Genomic DNA, 26,603 nt, shown 5'->3' on the forward strand with positions numbered 1-26,603 from the left:
AATGGTTGAATAGGTGATTAGGAGATAGTCGTTATCTTTAGAGATTTTAGATTCGAGTTATCATTTATAAGGGTATTTAAATATTTATTATTAAAAAATTAAAATATTTTAAATAAATATTATCTTATAATAAATTTAATGAAAGTAAAAATAATAATAAAATCCAATTGATCGTACTAGTATAGTTCGCCAACGATGGCCAAAAATTTAAAAAAATACATAGACTTTTTTTATTAAAATCAAATCTAAACTAAAAATTTATTTTTTAATAAAAATTATTTTAAATTTCTCTTTAAACATGAATAAATATAATAATTTATATAGAATATGGAAGATAAGCTATAGAATTTGATAGGTATGCACTTCTAAATTTATTTTTAATTCACATTTAATTTAAAAATAGTAATGTTTACAGATGATATTGGTTTTTAATATATAAATTATACATTCAAATTAGACTTGATAAGTAAATTATATTAACTTTTTATAACATATTTAAAATAATATATTTTAAAATTTATATTGTAATATCTAAAATGTATATTTTGTTTTCTAAAAAATATTTTTTTGAATTTTTTATTTAAGTCAACCATTTATATTAATTTTGTAAAAGTATTTAAAATTTATATTTTATATATCAAAATATAACTAATAAGTTATAATAATTTTTTCTTATAATTGTGATGGTATCTTTAATCATAGCTATAATTTTTTTTAAAAAAACTCAATAAACGTATCTTATTTTGAAAAATAAAAAATATACTAATATTTATTTTTCGCAAATCAAATTAGTTTACTATTTAATATTTACTAAGCACACCAAGGCTTATATTTATCATATATCATATCCTTTATATTCATCACAAGCTTAAATCAAACAACTAAGGTTTTCTTGGTAGGCTATTTTATTTTTCTTTCAATTCTTACACCATTATTTTTTCTTTTCTTTGTGTGTAAAAACATCGTAAAGAAACAAGAGAGGCTGAGAGAAACAGAAAACTGAAATTTTATAAAGTAAAACAGAAAACAGTTACCGGCGATACTCTTTTCATTTTGCAACGAAAGTCTTCAAAGATGATTGCTTGTTTGGGACGAACCGTACACGGCACCGACGCCAACTCCACCCCCGACGACGACGTTTCCACCATTTCCCAGTTACTCGACCTCCAAGGCAGCATCGAAAACGGCGGAATTACGGGCGTAGCCGGTAAAGATTTCGGCGGGCTTTACTCCGCTAAGCCATTAGCTGTGATTAAACCGTCTGGGAGCGAGGATATAGCTCGGGTCGTTAAGGCCGCGTTGCGGACTTCCCATCTGACGGTTGCGGCGAGGGGTAACGGCCACTCCATCAATGGTCAGGCGATGGCCGACGGTGGGCTCGTGATAGACATGCGGTCCACGGAGGAAAACCATTTCAAGCTGTTGACAATCGACGGCTCTCCTTATATCGACGTCTCCGGCGGGGCATTATGGGAAGACGTATTGAAACGCTGCATTTCGAGGTTCAGTCTGGCTCCTAGGTCTTGGACCGATTACCTCAGCTTGACGGTGGGCGGGACGTTATCTAACGCCGGCGTTAGTGGACAAGCATTCCGTTATGGTCCCCAAACATCAAATGTAACGGAATTGGAAGTTGTAACTGGAAAAGGAGAAGTCACGGTTTGCTCCGAAACCCAAAACTCCGAACTCTTTTTCGGTGCCCTCGGCGGACTTGGCCAGTTCAGTATTATAACCCGAGCTAGGGTCAAGCTTCAACCCGCTCCGGACATGGTTGGTCAATGGTCATTATATTTTTTAAGTGCATGACTGACACGATTACACTACGTAATTTAGGGTTTATTTTAAGGTAGATCTCTTTTTTCTTTGATTAGGTAAGATGGATAAGGCTAGTGTATTCTGAGTTTGAAGAATTCACTCGGGATGCTGAGTTTCTGGTGACTCAAGAAGAAGGTGAGTTGTTCGATTACGTGGAGGGGTTCGTTTTCTCCAACAGTGACGACCCAATCAATGGTTGGCCATCCGTACCGTTGGATCCAGACCACGAGTTCAATCCGACTCACATCCCTCAACCCGCCGGCTCTGTCCTCTACTGCCTCGAAGTGGCTCTCCATTACAGCCACAGCGACCACCATTCAAATATAGAAACGGTAACAATTCCTTTCGTTTAATTATCTCCTGCATCATGTTTTAGCAGATCAAGATAGAACCTAGTTTTGGTAGCCGTCGATGACGGTTTAGATTAAAAAATGAAGTCTTTCACCGGAATCGTAAACTGTGGCGCAGTTGCTAAGTGGGTCCGTCACCGTAACTACAGCCTTAAGCGGCGGAGCACGGGGTTATTGTCATCCTCCGCCGTAACAAGATCCAAAAGGAGTTTCACTAGTAAAACGTCAGTATTTATTGATTTTAGAAAACAGTAATAACATCTGAATAATTATTTATTATTTTATATTTCCATTGTTGAAAGTCGAAAACTGGCCATACAGTTGATATATCTTCTATTGGATTTTCTGACACAAAAAATGAAAGCTGTTGAAAGTGCCCATTCTATTTGGGTTTAATTACGAGACTGCGATGCTTCTGTCCTTTCTCTCGTATTTTACGGGGTTCGGTCACTTTCGTGAAATCTGGAACTTGTCGAGGTTAAAATAGTAATGTTACAGCAGTATAATCTTATATCCCTGCTGATCATTGAGGTTTCGGCCGAATATGTTGGTCCCCCCTTTGTTCCGCAAATGTCCAAAAAGCCCATCATCTTCTGGAATCTGGGATATTGTTAGATGACTTTATTACCCCTTATTTTGCCATTGATTGGTGCAGGCCGTGAGCAGACTTATTGAACGGCTAGGATTCGTCCGACGGTTGAAGTTCGAGGTGAATGTTAGTTACATGGAGTTTATATTGCGTGTGAAACAAGTGGAAGAACACGCGAAAGCCAACGGCATTTGGGACAGCCCTCACCCTTGGTTGAACATCTTCGTATCCAAATCGAGCATAGTTGATTTCGATCGCACGGTGTTTAAAAAGATGTTGAAAGATGGAGTCGGTGGGCCCATGTTGATCTACCCTCTTTTGCGAAGCAAGTAAGCCCCCTCCCTTTTTTTCTCCCAGACTGAATGTCTGTCACGTGTGTGATGACTAGGATCTCATCACGTGGCATGTGTAGGGTCAACTACTTGTAGTACAATCTTATTCTGAGTTCAACAGTTCTGGATCGCGTCCTTCCACGAGGATTAGAGTTAACGTCATGTTAGGTGTTTGGTGAAGCTGTGGTATGTTAGAGTACAAGCAAACGTAGAGATAAATAAGAAATAGGTACTTTGTGGACAAAAAAGATACGGGGTGGGACCCATTTCTGATTAAAAAAAATAACTGTCTTCATTGTTTCAAATTCAGACAACACTTGGACATTTTGGTCATTTGCGGTAGCTCTTTTTATGGGAAATGTGATTTTCCAAGTGAGGTAACTTTCAGAGTCAGTTCTTAGCCATTTGAGAAAACGACAAACAATTTTTTTCACCAACTAAACCATAATAACACCATAGTTGTATGGGCTCCAGCAAGGATCTTCTTCTTCCGGACGAATTTACGCCATAGTCTAATTCTCTTTGTATGAGATATTCGAATTTAGATTTTAAGATATACAACTTATAATTTTAAGTCATTTGAATGCTTCTTAAATATTTTGTCTGTACTTGAATATATTAGTTGATTTATGGTTTCAAAATGTGTTATTTAGGTGGGATGATCGGACGTCGGTAGTGCTACCGGAAGGTGAAATATTCTACATCGTGGCGTTGCTCCGGTTCGTACCGAAGGGTCCATCGGTTGAAAAATTGGTAGCACAGAACCATGAGATTGTCAAGTTGTGCAACAATGAGGGTTTGGATTTCAAGCTTTACCTCCCTCACTACCAGTCAAAAGAGGATTGGAAACGACATTTTGGGTATCAATGGTCCAGATTTGTGGAGAGGAAGTTGAGTTTTGATCCAATGGCTATCCTAGCACCTGGACAACAAATTTTTAAAAGGACCCATATCAATCTTAATCAGCACTCTCAATTGTAATTTCTTTTTTTCTGCTTATGAAATTTTAATCTTTCCCATTAATTTGGTGGGTCAGCTCAATTTTATTTGCATTTGGTTCATATTCAGTCTTCCAAGGAAAGACATCATAAAAGCTTGACTTAATATGCTTCGATTGAGTTCTTTCAAAGAAATTAAAACTTGGCATTTTTCAACTAACAAATGATTTGACTAACAAACTCACACCGATTACTGTAGACAACAAGTTGTCGTCGGCCTTAAATTGACACAACACTTTTGTACTACACAAACATAATTGTTAGACTAAAAGTTATTATTTTATTTTGTAAGTATATAAATATATCAAAATTGCTTCAATCCATTTATCCTGCCCATGAGCCAATTAAAATGAACCGTTAAATTCATGTGATATATGAGATAAATCAATTATCTAAAGTAGGATTTGATGTTTCATTTTTATATTTATTGGCTTCAACTTGCCAAAAAATTATGACAAACAATGGGTGATAAAAAGCATACAACTCAAAAAGATGTGCGACCAATTTGGCTTAGGCTTGGAATTATAGTGTAAGGTATCATATTCTCTCTTTTCAAACAAAAGAACCCAATATCATCTTTTTAGGGCTTCATTAACGGCCGGCGTTTCATCAGCACTTAGAGATTTTTTTTAATTGGGTTTTACTATTAATCAATTGAATGTTCCTTTCTACAATTATCTATGTATCCTAACTCTTAATATCAGGTAGAATAAGATAAAAGCTCAAAATCTTATTTGAAAATCGTCAAACTTATATTACTTTAAGCTCGACTTACTAGACACCTGTTAAAATTTATCTTCTTCTTTCTAACCCCTTTTTTCACATTGTTTCTCCCCATCAATGTTTAGGGTTTGTTTAACCTCGGGGATTGTTTACATCTTTTTTTTCCTCCAAATCTTACTTCCTTTTTCTTTTCACCCTCTTTTCTTATTTTTTTCCACTTTCAAATTGCTCTCTTTCTTTCCGATTCCTCTCACTCTCCGTCGTTAAAAGTGAAGTCAAGTTTAAGGAGCTCCACAGCAGCTTTAAAGTTTCAATTATAAGAAGACTATTTCTCGTAAAATGCAACAAACCATTAAGTAAAGGTTTCATCGTCTAAATCCCATGCAGAGCATCCTCTACGTTCTTTGGATATCGTGTCATGCATGGACGTATTCTCCCTCGCTTTTCAGTGCTCTCTAATTAATTTAATGAATAAAGCTGCTACTTGTCTATTAAAAATTCAGTTCATAGAAAGAAAAAAAAAGGAGTTCCAGTTAATCTTTTATCTTCATTACCACTAAAGGGTAGCCAATGGGAAAAAACAAAAGATTTGGTGTAATTGAACTCAATCAGTTGAGACAAAATTAAAATCAAACGTAAAGGAAGTTAGATTACTTAATTTTAAAAAATAATATATTAAATATTTAAACTAAAAAAATCAAAACTTAATGTGTCTAATATTTGAGTTTAGAATGACCTCCATTAATTTCGTTTCTTCCCTGTTAATTTAATGTAAAGATGGATAGTATTTCGTAGGTTTAGATTGAAAACACCGTGCGAATGTCAGTGATTTAAATCACCAGTTCATCCATTCTAATTTTTTGAATTGTAACGACGTAAGTTCTAAACATGATGTTTGTTTTTTGAGAGAAAAATAGATTCTCTGATTATGAGAGAAGAAGAGATGCTCCAGTAAACACGTGCATGAGGTGCTTTATAGCATGCAAATTGTTTGCTTTATCAAAAGAATAATATCCCAACAGTACATTTCCCTTGAATACACAACATATAAATTTGAATAAATTTATCCAAAGATTAAACTAATTATATGTATATTAATGTTTTCATATTTATATATATAATTACACACATCCTTTTAATAATTTGAATCTAAAGCCAAAAGGCACGGAATATATTATTATTGTTTGAAAATCCGAGAAAATTAAAAGAAAAACATAGGTGGAGAGGGTAAGCAGCTGCCCTTTCTGCATAACTACAAAGGCATATTTGATTTTTTTTTCTATAGTAAGTTAACTTTACAGTTGTACCCATGATTTTTTTCTTTATATTTACCAATTTATATATGGCCATGATCGATCCAACTTTCATACATAATATGATGATGATGACGACACTCGTCACCATTAATCAAACACGGCTTGAGATGGACCACTCAGCATATTTTGGTTTCTCTCATCTAAGTTCAATACAACTGTCTTTGAGTGGTTAGAAGGGGACAGGGAATAAGGCCATCCGTCTTAGAGAAAGTTACTTGTGAATATGGAATTATGCTCATGTTTATAAGCTTTGCTTTGTTTAGCGATTTTCAAATAGGGTTCTTAACTTATCCGATCCTTGGAATTTATGGGAGAATCCCACTAAAAGAGAAACGAAAAAGAAAAAGAAAAAACCAAGGCAAATCTCTTTGATTGTATTCATTTTGATGGGTGGCATACGAATTTATTTTGGGTAAAGCACAGATATTGCTCTGTTAAGTCTCCAAATTATTAAAAGTTACAAACTCCGTTAAAAAAGTTAATGATAATATAAGCTTGACATTAAAGATATGATAAGATTTGATCTTATAATCTCATATGATCTTAGTCAGTATGTTAATGTTCAGCTCAAACTATTATTAACTTTTAACATAAAATGATGAGTTTATAACATAATAAACAGTCGAATGATCATTTTGTAATTTTTAGTAGTCAATAGATTCAACAAAGCAACTCCTTATAGTCGAATAATTATTTTACAACTTTTAATAGTCGGGACTCAATAAAACAATATATTATAGTAAGGTACCGTTTGTATACTTTATCCATTTGATTTTTAGCCAAATGAAATTGTCTTTTGAAATGTACATCACTACTATTCTTGATTTGTCTGATAACCCCTCCTAGCTAGAAATTTTTGGTTGAATCTTGGCATTATTCGGTATTGCGGATAGCATCAACGTCCTTTTGTAACAGTCGATTAGTCTTTTAAACAATGATTTAAGTGAAAGAAACAAACGGTCCAAAAGTGATTTGGAGGAGCCCAAAAGAACAAGAAAGCTCAAACAAATGTCATAAGAAAATTACGCAAATGGCCTAAAAAAATTAACTGTAATTGAATTTTTAAAATTTTTTATTTTATTTGTCAGTGTTTAATTCAAGTAAAATAAAGTAGCGAATATAAAATCAATTACAAATCAAGGAAAAAAAAAGCTAATCTCTTCATTCTGTTAGTGCCGGTTATTGTCAAATGATTCTTGTAGCAATACTTACATATTGTCACGGGGCTAGACTGTTGCTAGTAAATTTGTGCGGCCTTAAACTTTTTCAAGGTCGAAAATCAACTAAGTGACCTGAACCTTCACTAAGCTAGAATGTTTAGAACGTTAGAAATTCCAAAAGAAATGGGGAAACAAAGAGATAGGCGCACAAAGGAAGAAGAGAAATTGAGAGTGAATACTAGTTTGCATTTCTCAACTTGAGGTGTGTAAATGAAAGGGGGGTGAGCTTCCTTTTATAGTTGGAGTCCCCTACAATGAACGGTTGGGATTAAAATACATCAATGACTAAGATGAGAGCTCTACACTATTTACAACAAGTGGGCAATGAGTTGGCATCATTATCTTCTAAGATAATGCTAAATAATTATCATGTTTTCAAGATAGATTGGGTCAGCTCACTTGGATCTTCTAGAAGGCCCAGAATATGACAAAGATAATCTCTAACAGCCTGAAATGAATTTAGCTCGGTCATGGGCTGGCGGTCCGTGACACATATAAATAGCTATATGACAGCTCTGCCAATAAAAGAAGTAGCCCATTTTCTCCTTTTTGTTTTCCATTTTTCTTCTCTTCATTCTCATGATATTTTCTCATCAATCTTCATGATTCTTTCTGATATCTGAGAATCCAACAATCAGAACGCATCACACACACCAAAAATATTAAGGGAAAATCATATCAGAACACGCCAGCAACCACCCTGCAACTCATAGATATCACCAGGGCCAAAACTGAAAATGCAAAAAATAATGTCATTCACCTGAAACACAACTACAGTGGTCAGCTATACATCTGTCCAAACAGGCCAACCCCTTCTAATAATTCCATTGATCTTTGCATCGATCTGCTTTTGAATCCTTTTGGGGCAAAGCTCTGCAGCATATCCGTTCAGTTTTGCTGCCAGGGTAGATATCTCAAGCTCCTCTTCAGGCAGGTTTCCTATCAGCTGTAGAAGCAATGGATGGCGTTTGAGCTCAAATTTCTGCACATTGAAATGATAACATTCGTTTCAAATAATCCAAATCACAGTTTTTATAGCATAATAGTCATGCTCGAACCATTTCCATCCAATCGACCTAAATTAGTTCGTAACGTTTGTAATCAAAAGCATGCTCCTAATAATATAAATCTAGATAATCATCCAACCCAACCAGCATTTCAAATTCAATTATGTTCGACAGACATACGGACACTTAAAGCAACACGTGGATCGTAAGACTCGTAACAAAGAAAACTTGCACACCACTTCTCAAACAAGAATAAGAAGTGGTAGAACAGTAGACCTGATGTTCATGTTCTGCAGGATAAAATGATTGAAGTTGTTGAATTTGAGTTGTCGCACTGCTGGTCCGCGACTTGGTTTGTTCCCTTTCTTTGCTTATGGTTGCTAATCTAGCTTCTTCAGTCCCATTTGTAAAAATAATAGACCTGTTTGAATAGAGATATCAAAGCTCGCTCAAAAAAAAAAACCCTACAAAATGAGGTCAGATTGTTTCTTCTATTCAGGGTCATGATGGTTGGTTACCTGTACTGATTACCTACATCAGGACCTTGGTCAAAAACCTGCCTAGGGTCATGGCTAGACCAAAAATACTCCAAAAGTTTCCTGAAATTTATCTCCTTGGGATCATATTCAACCTGTTCATCATTCAGGTAAAAATTCAAATGGAATCAACTACAATCTTTTCAATCATCTTTTAGGTGAATTAATTAAAATAAAAACATATTATTTCAATAGAGTCAGCAATTATATATAAGATAAGTCTCGTAATTCGGAAAGGAAGAGAGGGATGAAGAGGAACAACGAACCATGATAGACTTAGCATGGTCACCCAAACTTCTTTATTCAGGATTGATTTTGGATCCGCCAGCATAACCAGAAGTGGTTCGAACGACACCGTTTAAGCAACCGAAGACTGCCTCCGATCTCCAGAAACTACCGAGTGCGAAAGCTGCAGTTTTCAAAGACTGATCTGATAGTGTTTTGGGTGTGGTTGATGACCGATCTGGAATCCGGATGGAAAATGCCTTGTCCGTGCAGAAAATAGACAATGAAGCCATTGTGAGAAAATGGAGGACGAGAAGATTCGTATTCGCAGAAGCCATTTCTTCTGATTCTGTGATAAATGGAGACGATAAATATACTTTTAAAACAGGTAAAATACACAAATGGTCTTCAATTATAAGTTGATGTTTTGTTAATTCCCCTAACTTATAAAAATTACAAATAATTCTTTATATGACGTTATTTTGTTGAGATATCGACTATTAAACGTTACAAAATAATCATTTGACTATTCATATGCTCCAAACTCATCTTTTTCGTTAAAAATTATGATGATCGTTTGAGCTGGACGTCAACATGTTGATTAAGATATTATAAAATCATATTTTAATAATGTCTACTGGTATCACCATTGCTTTCGATCACTGGCTCGATGGAATAATGTTTCAAGCAATGAGTCAACGACATAATGTAAAACGAATAGTCGATACACAAAATACAACTCAAACAATTCTATGATCAAAGTTTATTATATATCAATTAATATATTAACTTTTAGCTCAGACATATATCAATTTTTTAATCGAAATGAATGAATTTGAAACGTATGAATAGTCGGGTGATTAATTTGGACCTTTTAATAATCGACGGACTCAATATAACAATGCCATATAACCTGGGGACCATGCATTTTAACTTTTAATTGTCAAGGACATAATAAAATAGCATCATGAGAACCATTTATATACTTTATCTTTTAAAACAGCATATATTATGATAAATTACAAAATTCATCTCTTATTTTTTTATCGAGGAAATAATCTTTCAGTGATATTTGATTGAGAGTTAAAAATAAAGATTTTATTATCAAAATCATTAAGATAATGCAGTGGGAAAAAAACAACTCAAATAGGATGATGAAAACTTTATTTTCTCAATTAAAATATTTGTTATATTACAAGCAGGAAGATACCTAATGACATTTAAAAATTGTTTGAATGATCCGATGATTTCTGGAATATACAACTTATCGGACTATATCTAACATGTATCTTCTCCTAAAAATACCATATCTTTTATACGTATTCTCAAAAATATCAAATACTGTATGAGAAAATGAATTTCTCAATATCCGATTTGAACTATTTTTTATTACATTATCCAAAAAAAATTATTAATCTTATTGTTAAAAAGGGAATTGATTTATTCTTACTATATAACCTAAAAGCTATAGTTTTAAAGTAAAAAAAATCACGTATTATTTGAAAAAGATAGACTAAATAAAAACAATTAAAATTATTAAACGTATAAAGATTGAAATCAACAAAGTCTCGTTCTTGATATATTTTTTAAAAAATATAATTTTAACTATCATATTTTATAATATTTACTGGAGTATAAGTTAGTTCTTAATCTCAATTTTAATATTTTTTTCACTGGAGTAATATTCTACACTTCATTGATCCAATATTATCAATTTAATCTAGCAGTTAATATTTCTTCATTAGAGTATTATTTTATTAGTATTTTTTAGAGTGGTACTGATAATTAAAATTTTATTTTTGTTTTTTTGATAATTTAGATTCGAACGTCATAATTTATACGTGTACGTGGATTTTTTTTTATTTTTTTTAAAGAATCTAATAATAGACTTTATATTTGATATTAAAATAACAATACTATTCAAAAAATAATAAAAAATCATTGTGTAATTCACCAATCATACATTGGCAAACGGGGTCGTATTTGGCGTTTGGTTTTAAGTAATAGTAGTTAGTAATGTCATTCGTTAAAGCGTTTTTCAGAAAGAAAAACAGAAAAAAAAATACTAAATAAATAGAATAAAAGAGAATAAAAATCTGAGATAGTATAATACGGCTGCAAGCAAGAGAAACAAAAGCCGAAGCTCAAATCCCGATATATTTAATTTAAAAAGAAAAAAAAATCTGAAACAATATCATCCTCATTTCTTCATCTATGAATCCTCTCTATATATTTCGAAGAGGTATAAGTTTCTCATTAGGTCTCTCGATTTTCGGTTTTCTTTCTTGTTCTGTTTATTTCAATTTTTATTTTGTTGGTGATTCATTGACTTGAGGTCTCTGAAAATTAATGAGTTGGATAATGCAAAAATATAATCTTGATTTATGCTTTAATTTTGTTTCAATTGTTTGTTCAGCTAGAACTTAGATTTTTTGTTTATTTTTTTCCTTTTTGGAAATTTAAGTTTGTTGTTTTTTTATTATTATAAAGGTTTTTACTGTGTATGAGTTTGGTGTTTAATTATTAGCTTGAGGTTTTGTGCTTTCTTTTTCACCCTGAAGTATTGTTGAAAAGTGAGTTATAGCGTTTTCTGCTGTATTTTGGCGTGTTTTGGTCTATCTAATGCGTTTGATTTAATGAAAAACTTGATGTTTAACTCGTAATGTTGAATTAAGCATATTTTTGTGTTGGTTAAAAAATGCTTAAATGTATGTGCTAATTCAGTTGTTAATTAGTCATTAGTATTATGTATAATGTTTGTTTCACTTAAAGTAATGATTTTGCATGCATAGAGTCAATTATGCTTATTAATATTTCTAGTCTTCGTCATCAATTTGGTTATCATTCGTCATCATCAGTATTTTCATGGAAATATACATTCTGGTAAGGATTGGTATCATGCATGTATGTTTATCTTCAATTTAGGATTCTTTGTGAGTTCGACTTATTAATAATGCCGATGGATGGTTTTGCAGGATTTGGTTAGTGTTAGTGGAACTCAAGGGTGTATTATCTGCATTATTTTCTTTTATCTATGTAGAATCTCCTTTTTCCATTTAAGTAAAGAATGAACTTATCTAAGAGAGAGATCCAAATTAGTGACACAAAACTGAATACCCCTAGCAAGGTAGCAACTTTGAATCCTAATGCTGCAGAGTTCGTTCCCTTTTCTCTTAGGTCACCATCTTCAGGAAACTCTAGTGCAGTTGATGTAACAAGGTTTGCTATTTCTAGAACTATAGGAAAACCAGTACTTGATCGGTCTGAGTCTTCTATTTCAAATATTTCCGATGATGAGACTCATCAGTTCTGGTGTCGCCAACTTCCTGATGACATTACTCCAGACTTTAAGGTTATTAATGAGGATGATTCTCAAGGAACTGGACATGGGAGCCTTTCTTTAGCAGGTTTATCCTTGCATGGTGGTAGTGAAGCATCAAGGTTTCCTGCTTCCGCTGGTGGTGGATATATATTTGGTAATCAGCAACTACTGCATCATAAAGTTCATGGTAACAAAATTGCTGAAGAATTGAGACATCCTGATTCATCCTATGGAAGGAATCCTACTTCAGCTAGTTTTTTGCATTTGCCAGCCAAACCTTTGGACAAGCAACTTGTTAATAGTGAGCAGCTACTTGGCATTGGGAGGGAAGGGCAACCATGTAATGGAAATTCTAGACTTGGATTCTCTAATGATTTGTTGGGTGAGCACACAATTATGGACGATCCTGTAATGAATCCTGTAGAATTTTTGGCTTCTCAATTCCCTGAACTTGCTGCTGAAAACCTTGCTAAAGTTTATTTTTCCAATGGTTGTGACTTAAATCTGACTACTGAGATGCTGACTCAACTTGAGGTGAGTGGTGCTTATTTTTTTAGTTGGTTTCTAGTGCTTGCTTTTATCCTCTGTTTGAAGATGTGGGGATACATCAGTTGTTTACATCTTCAAGTTTTATATTTTCCATTATTCAATTCTGGTTATCAATTGCTCGAGAGTTGCAGCCCCTCTAAGGAATGATTTATGGAGATCAGGATGTGAATGGTTTTCCTTAAATTCCGTTTTTGCTTTTCCTTTATTTATACACTGGAAATGTTATATTGAATTTGATGGGATGTTGGGCATCTGCTGTGGAGCTGTGAATGGTAATGGTTTGGATGCTAACTGTGCTTTGATAGGGAAAAAAAATTGGCCTCAAATAAAGTTTTGAGGTGACTCAATTCAACCAGAGCATGTAGTCCATCTGGTTTATAGTATCATGTGGCCTGACCTGGAGTAGTAGTTTTTCTTTGTGGGGTTTTCTCCTCTTGGTTTTTGAAGTCTTTATCCTTTTAGGCTGTTGTTGCATGCTGTGGCTCACAGGTTTCCAGCATACGCCAAGTTTTCAGATTTTTTACCCTGTTTTCTCCATTTTAATATCTTTTAGCATTTCATGGGTCATTTTGATTTTTATTGCAGCCTCAAGTTGATGGTGGTTTCAACCTTAACCTGAATTCAAACACCTTGTCAGCTCCCAATCTGATGAGTACGCTAGGCTTCCCTGCAGTTACTGTGTCAGATGATCAGAGTCGTCCTACAAAATATGCAGGAGATAATCTTCAACATAGTGCCAATCCTTATCGATCATCTGACAAGAACAAGATTCTTATGTTCAAATCCAGTTCTTCCCTTCCATCTGGGGGTGCCTTGGGTTTTACTTCAGGTATCAGGAAAACAACATCTCCCAATTCTCATGGGTCGGCTAATACCTACAGTACTGCACCTGGAAGAGGGTTTTATGCTAATAGGTTGCAAACACATGGGTCAGCTCATTCAGCTCCTGTTTGGCCTGAAACTGGAGATTCAATGGGTAATATTCTGCACTACTAACCATGTGTTTATACAGCTTTTAATAGGAGCTATCTATGGCTTTGTCCATATCTATTTGTTTTAATATGATTAAGGTGGCAGCGAATTTATACTCCGAACTGCGGGAAGAATCTCAAGTCCATGCTCGTACTGGTAATGCATACTTTGACCAGGTATCTCCTTCGAAATTTATTGCACATATTTAAACTGATACATTAATAGATTAGACAATTTTGTTAGGAAGCAATGGTATAAGCTGTTGAACCATGTTTCCGCTTAATTTCTCAACCACATTTTATCCTTTTATTATTTACATTTTTTAATTTATTTATGCCCCTTTTGCATCCCTGGGAATGATTCAGTAACTTTACAGTTATCAACCAAGTTATGTCAGGAATCAATTAGCGTAGATATTCAACAAAATAGAAATAATTAATAGAATACAAACTCCTATAGTCTTTTAAGGTAAACTTCTTTGTATTTCATTTTGAGCAATTCAGCTGTTGAACGTTCCCAACCCCAAGTCTAGTGATCACGGCAATAAGGTATCAGTAACAACTACCCATTTAATTATCCCGAATAGCCCTTGCTTTCCAAAGTTGTTGCTACTGTACAAAGCACAGAGTGCATCTAGTCATCGACCATGAGACAGGTCGAAGGCGAATCTCTAAAGTTTTAACTGCCATGTCTAATATTGAATGTGTATTTTGCTCTCCATATTCATCACTAATGTCTCTGTTTTCTCTCTCCCCCCACTGAACTTCGTCTGTTCAACCTATCCATATTGTTGTTAATTGATACTGCATTTTTAAATATATTTACAATAGGCGCGTCAAGGATTTCCCATTGGCAATAAGGCTCTAGCAAAGGAACTTAGTTTGAAAGGGCCACTGCAGAATATGCGTATGAAAACTCATGGAATTGCTGAAGAATCCGTATACCGCCAGAGGTTTGTCATTTCTTTCCTGTTGCACTTGGTTACTTGACATGGTGGTTAACGGACATAAACATGTTCTTCTGTTGCTGTTATTGTTATTGTAATTGTTTCTTAACCATCACTTCCTTTCACCCTACCCTTTCTCCTTTCTCTATCCGACCATCTTTCAAACTCACAGCTCTGATGAATCAATATACCTGAGTTTATTGGTTATGAATGTTGGTTACTGTTTGTTCTTATTCCGGTAAATATGATCTAAATTCACGCCGTTAATGTAGTCATGCTAGCCTGTTCTGTTTGACTGTTATATGAACTTTAATAATACAGGAACCGAGTTCATCCAGAGATTGTTGGAGGTCAGCAACAGATCATAGACTTGCATGGATTGCATGTCACTGAAGCCATTCATATGCTCAAGTATGAACTATCAGTACTGAGGAGCACAGCACGGGCCGCAGATCAGCGCCTGCAGGTCTACATAAGTGTCAGAACTGGCCACCAGACAAGGGGATCTTGTGTTCCAGCTAGACTTCCAGTTGCCATACAACGTTATCTCCTTGAAGAAGAGTGCCTTGACTATACTGAACCACAGCCAGGGCTACTTCGAGTTGTGATATATTGAAGCCATGAACTCGACAGCCAGGAGTTTTTGACAAAACAAGAGAAAAAGAAAATCAAATGTAGCCATTTTTGTATCTGTACATGGGAGAAAATGGAAAAGTATTTAAAGTCTGAAAAATCAAGAAAAAAATCGAAAGGGGGTTGGTAAAAAGGAAAAGAAAACAGAACGGCTGAAGTGAGAAGTGCGTGATTAATGTTTAGATGTTTAGATGAGTGTAGCAACTGCATTTCGGTAGAGCATCGGAGGGAGGGACGAGGCTGACCCTAGCCAGCAAGTTCTTTTTCTCCTTTTTGTTAATTTTGTATCTTAAATTTATACTTTGTTAATTTCCTCCTTCAATTACATGACGATTGTACAATTCATTAAAAGTAGACTCTTGTGCTTATATTTGACTATTTCTAGGATTGAAGCTGAAAAAATCTTCACCATTTTTGCCTTTTCCCCCAATTATATTCTGTGTTCGTTCATGTTCAGGTTTTGTGGTTACTCCCTTCAATAATGTTGTTCGAACTTGATACTTGTCCTTGACATTTCCCTCTTTACGATAAACACGAAGAAAGGAGGATCGAGGAGCACTCTTTATGAGCTTTGTAAGGAACTGTTATGGCCCATGCCTGGATTCCAACCAATAGAACACAAATCAAGGTATGTACCTTTCATCTCTTTCTTATCTACATTTGTTTATATATATCATCCCACATTCTCCCAAGGTTTTGTTTTTCGATCCGCTGCCGCATTCCTTTGCAGTACTCCGATGGAAATTGATGAAGGCGCCGAAAGAATGGGGTGTACCAACTTTGTATCAAAATCACCTTGATTGTACCGAGTTTAGGCATTGTTGAATGCACCGGAGAGGCAAGAGCTGAAAAAGAGCTCTTTTGACCCTGCTGCACTCCTCATGCTTTACAAGTTTGAACAGAAAGGGAGGCTCTTCATTGGCAGATACTCATTCGAGATATCGAGAATAGTGCAGTATTGTTTAGACTTTAGAGGTCGTTCATTTCGTTCAGCAGTATATATGAAACCGATTCTTAACCTCAAGTCATGGTGAAAAAGGTAAGCTATTTATCGAAAACTACATTTTTTTCACGGCAAACGACTAACAGAAATGTATACCCGTATCAATATTCAATCCGAATCCGAATAACGGATCTTCTATCTTGCCAGCTTACATTAATTAAGTTTAAATTTTTGTTAGTCGAATCTATTGATTGCTCGACGGAATCCATTGATGAGGGCTAAAATAACTCTCAACTGCCAATTAAAAGAGCTGTCCTGTTTTCTTCGTTTATGGAACAAGTACACTCATTTGAAGAAAGACAAGATTTTACAGGTAACCGATAGCTCAACTGCAACATGTCATCAGCAAATAAATGGACCATACTCCATTTCCATTGTGATGAAATTAACTGTTTCTGGCATACAAGTTATATCTGAAAGCTACCGTTATCTAATTGCCGCCATTTGTCGAATGATTTACAGTCTTTTTTCATTTCTTTTTCTAAAATATCCGCGTGTATTTGGTAAAATATTCCAATATTTCAATATAAATATGTAGATAAGTGCATTTTTATTTTTGATTAATCTAAGATGATTATAGAGTAATATCTATTCTAAAGATTATTAACCATTTGACAATGAAAACTCAAACACATTTACAATCAATGATGTTTGAATTTGGAACCTCTAGGATAATAATCATCTATTTAATCATTGAATTAGCTTGATTCATGCGGATAAGTGCATTTTTATTCTGTTTTATGAATTTATATTTAAATTTGTGATTTTTCATCCCAACATTTATTTTGATAATAACCCGATAATTTATCCAATTACAATATAAGGTTGAAAAATATAAGTTTTTTATTTGGTGCAAACAAGGATGGATAGGAGGTAACTGAGAGTAATCATTTTCTCTAAAAGTTTTAAATTATTATATATTTTATATATATTTTATAACATTTTATTAATAATATATTTTATATATTTTTTATAACTTTTTATTAATAATATATTTTTACTCTTAAAATTTATAAATCTACCATCTTTTAAAATTTTATAAGTTACTCTCATTACATCATTTAATATAAAATGTTCTGTTTGTATCTCTTAATCTTCCTTTGCTAGCTATATTTATTTAAAGTAAATATGGTGGTTAAACTCACTGTACATGCGGTATATCATAAACAACTTATGCCAGCTGCTACCTTCAAAAAGAACCTCTCAACTACTTCCCGATGCAATCTTAATTATGGGTTATTCATCTTTTTTTCACAATTTAAATGCAAAAAAGTTGGAAAGCAAAAGATAAGGCCGAAACAATCCATTGAAGCATCACAAGAACAGTTGGTTCCAAAGTGTAACGAGTCAACAAGAAAATCAACTTATGATATATATATATATATCATATCTCTCTGTATTCTTGGCTTTGAATTGGAACATAATTATTTAATGAAAGAATTTATGGCGGGTTGAAAAATGAAAACCTTCAACCACACATCACCACCACAACCAAGTTGGTGTAAGCATTAACTAACTAAATCCATCTGCCACCTTGCATCCCACATTTAATACATATGGTGCTGGTTCATCACCATCCTATATAGTTATCCTACAGCTCTTAATCTTTTCAGGCTTTAGTATGGCTAGAAAAGAGCAAGATTTTCTGTCAACCGAGATCGTCAACCGTGGGATCGAGTCATCGGGTCCTAACGCCGGTTCCTTAACCTTCTCGGTTAGGGTTAGAAGGCGACTCCCGGATTTTCTTCAGTCTGTTAACTTGAAATATGTGAAGTTGGGGTACCATTATTTGATCAACCATGGGATATACTTGGCTACCATACCTGTCTTGGTACTTGTTTTTAGTGCCGAAGTGGGTAGCCTTAGTAGAGAAGAGCTTTGGAGAAGGCTTTGGGAAGATGCTCGTTATGATCTCGCCACTGTCCTTTCCTTTTTCGCCGTCTTTGTGTTCACTGTATCGGTTTACTTCATGTCACGCCCTCGATCCATTTATCTCGTTGATTTCGCATGTTACCGTCCCCACGATGATCTTAAGGTCAATATCTTTGATCTTTCATATGCATGAATCTTACAAAAAGATGTGTGTGGGACTGTGGGTTTTTTTTTTTTTTGCTTATAATTCCCATTTTATTGCAGGTGACCAAGGATCAGTTCATTGAACTTGCAAGAGCGTCAGGCAAGTTTGATGAGCCGAGCCTTGAATTCCAGAAGAGGATACTGAAAACATCGGGGATCGGTGACGAGACGTATGTTCCGAAGGTGATTATGTCGAAAGAAAGCTGTGCCACCATGAAAGAAGGCCGCCTCGAAGCGTCGACTGTGATGTTCGGTGCACTCGACGAGCTATTCGAGAAGACGAGGATTCGACCCAAGGATGTTGGGGTTCTTGTTGTGAACTGTAGCATCTTCAATCCGACGCCGTCGCTCTCGGCGATGATCATCAACCATTATAAGATGAGGGGCAATATTTTGAGCTATAATCTTGGCGGGATGGGGTGCAGTGCTGGGATTATTGCGGTGGATTTGGCTCGGGACATGTTGCAGGCCAACCCGAATAACTATGCTGTGGTGGTGAGTACTGAGATGGTAGGGTACAATTGGTACCCCGGTAAGGATCGGTCCATGCTTGTTCCGAATTGCTTTTTCAGGATGGGATGCTCCGCCGTGCTTTTGTCTAATCGCCGTCGTGACTACCGCCGTGCTAAGTACAGGCTTGAACACCTTGTGAGAACGCATAAGGGTGCTGATGACCGGAGTTTCAGGTTTGTTTACCTGTTCATGCGGGAACAGTTGATGCTATATTATAGCTTTAGTAGATGAATAAGTACTGCCCCGATAAATACGTATTTAAACTTTTCAGCCAACTACCTTCTAGATAATTAAACAGATTTTCATATAAAATAATAAAACATTTAAAACGTAACAAAATAAAATATAAATTTATTTGTTAAACATTTAAATACCTTTTTAGATATTTTATATTATTTATTTATTTTTATATTCTAAAATTTTATAAATTTTATGTTAATCCTATTTGTGGATCAGATCAATCTACCAAGAGGAAGACGAACAAGGTTTCAAGGGTCTTAAAGTCAGCAGAGATCTAATGGAAATCGGAGGAGACGCCCTGAAAACCAACATCACGACACTCGGTCCACTCGTTCTCCCCATCTCCGAGCAACTTTTCTTCTTCGCCACATTAATCCGGCGCCATTTCTCCGGCGTTAACAACAAATCCAAAACCTCACAATCGCCATACATCCCGGACTACAAGCTCGCGTTCGAACACTTCTGCGTGCACGCAGCGAGCAAAACCGTGCTGGACGAGCTGCAAAAGAACCTCGAGCTCAGCGACAACAACATGGAAGCCTCGAGGATGACACTGCACCACTTTGGCAACACGTCGAGCAGCAGCATATGGTACGAATTGGCGTATTTGGAGGCTACAGAAAGGGTTAAAAGAGGCGACAGGATCTGGCAGATCGCGTTCGGTTCTGGGTTTAAATGCAACAGTGCGGTTTGGCGTTCGATGCGTCGTGTGAGGAAGCCTTCCGGTCATAATCCATGGCTTGATTGCATAGATAGATACCCTGGAAGAGCTTGAAATTTGGTTTAATGGCTGCTGCTGCTTGCTTCATAATAACGGCATTAGAGCGACAGAATTGTTGGAAAATTGGCGTGCCATGTCGTCCCATTGTCATGAAAAGTTTCTTCATCAACTTAATTGTATGAAAAGAAAAAAAGTTTGTTAATTGGGTAAAATGCACTTCAGGTCACTCAATTATTAGTTCACTTATAAATGAGTCACTTTGTTTTGTTACCTAGGATTCAACAAGATTCAGAATAATATAATTGTGAGACAACTTCTGTGGGCTAATTTGCTTAAACAATTCAATACTAAAAGAATACAAGAAATTACAACATAAATGAAGTAAAGATCTTGCATGCTTAAATCCTTTTCAAGTTTACTTCACACCATTGTTTTTTCCTTCATACAGAAGCCTCGATCCTCGGCTCGAACGAGAACGCGGACACGAACTCCAACGATTCACCATTCATCCAACATTCGGGCAGTTCGACCCATCGGCTAGTCGCAAAATCATAGAGAACATAACTGCAAAGCTCAGCAGAGCTTAAGGAGATAAATATCTGATCACCAGCACCAACACAGTTTATGTCCAACTTCTTGTCATAGGACTCATGTGACATTGCAGGCGGCATAGCAGCAATCTGATTCCATGTCTTCATTTTCAGATCGGATCGCCACACCCTAAGGCTAGCACTTTCGAAGAATTCGGATAACACGACGACCAACATCTCTCCTTTACACTCTACCACATCGATAGAGTACTCGGAAAAGAGCGGCAACAGTCTCGGATATTTGGAGAAACACTTCCGGGTCAGATTGCAAGCAATTACTGTGCCTGAGGGACCGAGGAAATAAACAATCTCCTCACCATCTCTAAGTGTAAACACTGACGAATATTGCTTGGATGGGCTTCTTTGCATGTTGGTTATGACTACATTTCCAGCTTTACTAAGGAAGTAGAAGGCATCGTCATCATCGTTGCTATGGTCGTCGTCATCATTTAAGTATGATTCCGTATGGTCATCGGCTTCTCTCCTCAATATTATCTCTTCTTCCCAGCAATTATCAATTGAGTTATAAACTTTGAATGCAAGCTTTGGGAGATCACCAGAGACTAAGAAATGCTTGTATGAACCATGGTAATTGGAATACGCATTCATTGCAATAGCATGAAGGGAATGTCCCTGAGAGTCTGTATCCACAGGAGGGAGTTCACGACAAGATCCGGTCAAGGGATTGCACACGATATAACCGCCGGACGTATTCCGGAAACATACAAGGCCACCGGACGATGCGACCGGAATCGAGTCGCGATTATGGTTATGCAAGAGGGAATGCGGATGATTGAGTCCTTTCCAACTTTCGGCAGAGTCGAAGACTACCGACCGATTAAGCTTGGATTCCACCATGAAAAACCATGGATCCCTTGAAGGAATCCTCGAGCAAGCGTGCTTGAAACTTTCCGATTCCGCCACCGATTTCCATCTCTTGCACACCGATCCGATGCGAAATAACGTCGAAGTCGGCAGCCATGAAAGGACTCTTTCCAAAAGGGCTTCATTGACATCATCCAAGGAAAAATCCAACACCTCATGGCCTTCTTCTTCAAGCAACTTTCTCTTCCTAGATGGCCTTGAAAGGCAGCCATTGGCAATTTCCATTGACAGATAACTTCACAAAATCAACTGCAATAAACAAAAATATTACAGCACACACTACTAATAAGTGACTATCAACACGAATCATCAAATTATACCATCAAACAAAGGAATCGAACAAGAAACCAACTTGACCTCCACCTAATTTCACTTCGATGAAAAATAAATTTGGGAATCCATCATTTGAAGAAGGAAAACTCAAAAAACTACAAAAAGGGTGTATTTTTTTATTAAAAAAACATAACAAAGCTAAAACATAAGCGGATAAAAGAAGAAGCTTGAAATAAGAGAAGATGAGGGGATAAAGAAGGAAAATGTACCTATTGATGGTAGGGAAGCTAAAGGGGAAAGAGAGTGCGCAAGAGTAGCAGTAAGTGAAACTTGGACTGTGACATTGTGGGTTTTAAAAGAGGGACAAATTTGAAAGAGGCCCCAAAGGCCGAAGCAAAGCAAAAGTACAAAAGAGAGAGCAAACAGTAGAGATATTAGCAGGATGGTAAACGGGTACATTTTCGTGGATTCTGTATCGCATCCGCTCTAATTGGAGCGGGGATGGATATAATTTTAGCGGGTAATGGGCGGGTGTGGATTTATAAAGTGGTACCCGTCGTGGGTGGTGGGCGGGTAATGGGTTTGAGATATTACCCGCCCCGTATCCGCCCGCCCCACATCCGCCTGCCCAGTTAAATATCTATTAAATTTTGGACTATTATAAATTTAGGTATAATTTTAGAGACTAATTTATAAATTTTAATATTATATAATATATAACATATAATTTAATTAAATATTAAGGATATTTAGTCTTTAATCTGATATTTAATTAGGGAAATATTCAGCTCTTTGATTAAACCCATAATCCTACTAACCACGTCACTTTCCATGTTCTTTAGCTCATGCTGCCCATCCAAACATAAATTAGTCGTACTATAAACATTAACATCAAAAGCAACAGTTTACATGTTCTTTAGCCCATCAAAACCTATATTAGGCGCACTATGAGCATTAACATCAAAAGCAACACAACAATCTAGCTCTGCGACTACATGTTCCCTACAATTTGTCTCCATAACATTCGTAGAGCTATTCCTCTGACAAATTGAAGCATGCGCTGCTACCCCATCACGAACTGTCTGGGAACCAACTCCAACATCTCATTAGTTTGTTGTCAGGCGGGTTTAGATGGGTATGTCGCTAGTGGGTAGTGGGTGTGGGGATCGATTTGAAAATATACCCGCGTGGACGGGTGTGGATTTGAAAATTTGTACCGATCATGGGTGGTGGGCAGGTGGTGGATTGAAAAATAGTAGGTGGGTATGGAGATAGGGGAGGGGGTATCCGTACACAACCAGCCCGTTTGCCATCCCTAGATATTAGCAAAGTAAAATGAGGGTTTTTCTCTCTCTATGGTGCGTTTGGTTTACCGAATGTAAGATTATCAGTAGGAATAAAAGATTATCAGGGAATAGTATTACTAGGAATGTTGTATTTTGTGTTTGGTTAGTTTAGCAGGAATGTAAGATTAACGTGTTTGGTTAAAGTAATAAAAGATTATTAGAATGTATATTTGAACAAATTGTCTATATTATATATTTGTTTTTTAACAAGTTGGAAAATATTTATATATTTTCTTTAAAAATTTATATAATTTTTTTACAAAATTGACAATATAAAAAAATTTAATAAAATGGTAAATTTTTATTTTAACCCTTGAACTTCATATAAAATTTTAATTATAGATTTTTTTAAAATCTAAAATAGTTTAAGGATAAATTTGTAATTTAACATTCGTAAAATTTTTATTATTCAATGAAAAAATAAAAAATATTTTTTAAAGACATTTTAGTCCAAAACGTTGGTAATCCAACAATACCTAAGGAAATGGAGATAATGACATTCCCGGTAATATGTCCCAAAATATCCACTATTAGTAATGTAAAATTATCGTGAATGACGTTTCCTGCCAACCAAATAAGGAAATGTGGATTTCATTCTCATAAAAATCTCACATTCTTCCGATCAAACACACCCTCGTATGTACACGAAACTTCCTCGGGGTTGCTCTTTTTGTAATCGTTGACGCATTGTAGGCACGAGCGACGTATCAAAGCAAATATTTAATATTTACAAAAGAGTAAAATATATTTTTCATCACTCAATTGTAACCTCACTTATGTTTTGATAACTAAACTTAAAAAAAATCAATTTAATAGTTGAATTTTAAAATTACTTATAATTTAATCACTCCAACATTAAATTAGACACAGCATAGGGATGTGACAGTCTTCGATGACATGGACTAGTTTTTACGGACAAATTGTCATATGTAGTCCAACTCATTTTTTTCTTTTATGTTTTTTTAAAGATGAAATTTTTACCTTTTGTCATACCAAAATTTGAATCACACCTTTTTGGTATTATTTTTTTCTGATCACATAAGATATTATGAACTCATCTTGTTATTCTCTCTTCCTATAAGTTTAAATTTTTTTTAAATCTCTTCAAAATTTATAAAACTCAACTCCAAATCTAAAATCACTTCGATCTATAATATCCATCATATAATCAACGTAAAATTAAGATATATAATTCTTCTTTTTTTCCATATTTTTATCATTGGGATTTAGAAGGAAAAAAAGATATTTTATCATAGAAAATTTAAGGATTTTAAATTAGAATTCTTTTTTAAATATAAAAACACTTTGAGGACATTTCACATTTTTAAAAAGAATAATCTCAATCGTAATGTCATTAAATATTTAAGGTGAGAATGATCAAAATAAAACTAATTTAATAATTAAATTAAATATTTTAAAGTTTAATAGTCAAAACAGGAGTAAGATTAAAGTTGAGAGGTGAAATTTATAATTTACCCTTGAAGACAGAAACAAGAGTGAGAGTGAAGGTTTCACTCACACACTAGCGCGCGAGCGCACGTGTAAAGAGAGTAAAGATAAGACAGCAAATGAAACAAAAATGTAGGATGAGCTGACAGTCGAAAACTCGGGAAGTAAGTGTGCAAGGGATTAGATTCTGGGTTTAGGGTTATTTCCATGGGGATTTTGGTTAGCTGTTGTTTCTGCACTTTAAGCATAAACTAAAGTGAGAACGCACGTAGCTGGGGTTGAGTAAAAGAAAAGAAAGTGAAAAAGAAAATGGCATTTCACCGTTTCCACGTCTATCTTATCAGCTGACCTTTGTAAAGCAAAAACATCGAAAGAAAGATACTTTGGGGGTAGAGTTTTTGCTTTGCTTTTGTTACGCCTTCCTCGTTGAGGAATCTCATCTCTCTCTCTCTTTCTTTTCCTTTTCTTTATTTTCTGTATCAAAAGTCAAATTGCTCCCCAGAAACAAGAACTAATTCATATATATGAAAACCCTAATAATGAACTCAGAGGATTAAACAAAGAAGAAAAGCCGCAAATCACGTTGTTTCTTTTTTTGCATAAGCTCTCGTGTAATCAAACAGGGAGACTCGGATCTCAATGCTTATCTTACATGGACGGGGCCCTACTTTTCTTAATAAATCAGCCTGCTTTTGTTTTAGCCCATTTTTCTGCTCACAATTAAAGCCCTTTCAAACATATATATATATATATATGATTAGGTAAATTATATCATATATCATTGAACTTTAAGTGTTATATCATTTATACCATTAAATTTTTAATTTTATCAATTATAATATTAAATTTAGGCGTGTGTTCGTTCAAACAACATTTCCGCTCTCCTTATTCAAAAAAAATAAAAAACATTTCTGCCCTCCAAAACATTCAACCAGCTCTTGTCTAAGCTGGCCTAGGCAAGAAAGTAAAGGTGACGATGCCACTAACGCCGATGTCTACTAGACTGACAGAGGACTACTGTCCGGTGGTGATTCCTGTTCCGGTATCCATGGCCTAATGATTGAGATCATCAAGTTCTTTCAAGACAATGTTGGCATTCACACCATTAACATCAAACCTTTCCATGTCTCCAAGCTGACCCCAATTTCGCTAAAGAATATGCCTTCTTCAGCAACACGGCTAGTCCCGTCGTGGATGGTCCATTGTTTACACCGGGACTGTTTACGATGCCAACTTTGATACCCGCATTTCACTCTCGAAAAGAACGGGTTTGGACAAATGCCGGTTGTCGTTGGAGAAGTCAGCTGGCAGACTGATGCTGACCCTAACTCGAACATAGACAACACCTGCAGGTTCAACCAAACCCTTGTAGACCGTATTGCCAAGGGGCAAGGCACCTCGAAACGCCGAACCACGACTGATGTTTACATATTTTCACTCATCGATGAAGACAATATGAGTGTCGAGCCAGGGAACCTCGAGAGGCAATGGGGTATCTTCAATTACGATGGAAGTGTCAATATGGGGAAAGGCAAAGCCATTGTCCCGGCAAAAGGTGTCAAGTACTTGGCCAGGCAATGGTGCGTGTTATCGCATTCAACAGGCCTTCTGGACCCCGATGTTTTGTCTCAAAGCATTAGCCACGCTTGCCAATATGCCGATTGCACGGGCCTTAACCTCAGATCCTCGTGTGGCAATCTAGATCCGCAACATAATGCTTCGAACGCGTTTAATATGTATTACCAGACCATGAATCAAAGGAAAGATGCATGCTCTTTTAATAACTTGTCTTTGGTTATGACCGTGGATCTGTCTCAGCCACCTAATCGTTACGAGATCATAATCGACATCGGCAAACATGACCTCTCTGCCTCTGGCATTGCTACAGTGGCCAGAATCCGAAGATGGAGTCTTTTGTTTCTTCATGTTAAAATTTTCTTAGGACTGTTAATAACCACTAAAATCACTCAATAA

At 35.7% G+C, this 26,603-nt stretch overlaps 4 protein-coding genes and 2 pseudogenes across 5 annotated transcripts; 4 read left to right on the top strand and 2 right to left on the bottom strand.

Annotated features, from left to right (window-relative positions):
• Positions 1-937: 937 nt before the first annotated feature.
• LOC120162161 (cytokinin dehydrogenase 7-like) lies at positions 938-25,083 on the top strand. The gene is made up of 5 exons (XM_039172336.1): positions 938-1,770; positions 1,872-2,147; positions 2,821-3,083; positions 3,740-4,070; positions 25,066-25,083. The coding sequence occupies exons 1-4, from the start codon at positions 1,075-1,077 to the stop codon at positions 4,065-4,067; spliced, it is 1,563 nt and encodes a 520-aa protein (XP_039028267.1). The 5' UTR covers positions 938-1,074; the 3' UTR covers positions 4,068-4,070; positions 25,066-25,083.
• Positions 7,669-9,468, bottom strand: LOC120162164 (annotated as a pseudogene).
• On the top strand, positions 11,205-15,880 carry LOC120162159 (polyadenylate-binding protein-interacting protein 7-like). Of its 2 annotated transcripts, none has more exons than XR_005519534.1 (6): positions 11,205-11,353; positions 12,087-12,967; positions 13,568-13,958; positions 14,060-14,130; positions 14,785-15,116; positions 15,222-15,351. XR_005519534.1 is itself a non-coding variant. In XM_039172334.1 (6 exons), the coding sequence occupies exons 2-6, from the start codon at positions 12,179-12,181 to the stop codon at positions 15,514-15,516; spliced, it is 1,668 nt and encodes a 555-aa protein (XP_039028265.1). In that variant the 5' UTR covers positions 11,205-11,353; positions 12,087-12,178; the 3' UTR covers positions 15,517-15,880. The 2 variants fall into 2 exon arrangements, 1 of the variants encoding a protein (XP_039028265.1); XM_039172334.1 differs by having other exon boundaries at positions 14,785-14,906; positions 15,222-15,880.
• Positions 18,111-20,317, top strand: LOC120162160 (3-ketoacyl-CoA synthase 10-like). Its single transcript, XM_039172335.1, has 3 exons — positions 18,111-18,571; positions 18,673-19,298; positions 19,582-20,317. Exons 1-3 carry the CDS (start codon positions 18,158-18,160, stop codon positions 20,138-20,140), a joined length of 1,599 nt encoding a protein of 532 aa, XP_039028266.1. The 5' UTR covers positions 18,111-18,157; the 3' UTR covers positions 20,141-20,317.
• Positions 20,428-22,268, bottom strand: LOC120162163 (F-box only protein 13-like). Its single transcript, XM_039172338.1, has 2 exons — positions 22,104-22,268; positions 20,428-21,810 (listed from the first exon to the last, which is right to left on the bottom strand). The coding sequence occupies exon 2, from the start codon at positions 21,784-21,786 to the stop codon at positions 20,527-20,529; it is 1,260 nt and encodes a 419-aa protein (XP_039028269.1). The 5' UTR covers positions 21,787-21,810; positions 22,104-22,268; the 3' UTR covers positions 20,428-20,526.
• Positions 23,734-26,603, top strand: LOC120162222 (annotated as a pseudogene).

The sequence above is a fragment of the Hibiscus syriacus genome, unplaced genomic scaffold (genome assembly GCF_006381635.1).
Source record: "Hibiscus syriacus cultivar Baekdansim isolate YM2019G1 unplaced genomic scaffold, ASM638163v2 tig00111402_pilon, whole genome shotgun sequence".
NCBI lineage: Eukaryota > Viridiplantae > Streptophyta > Magnoliopsida > Malvales > Malvaceae > Hibiscus > Hibiscus syriacus.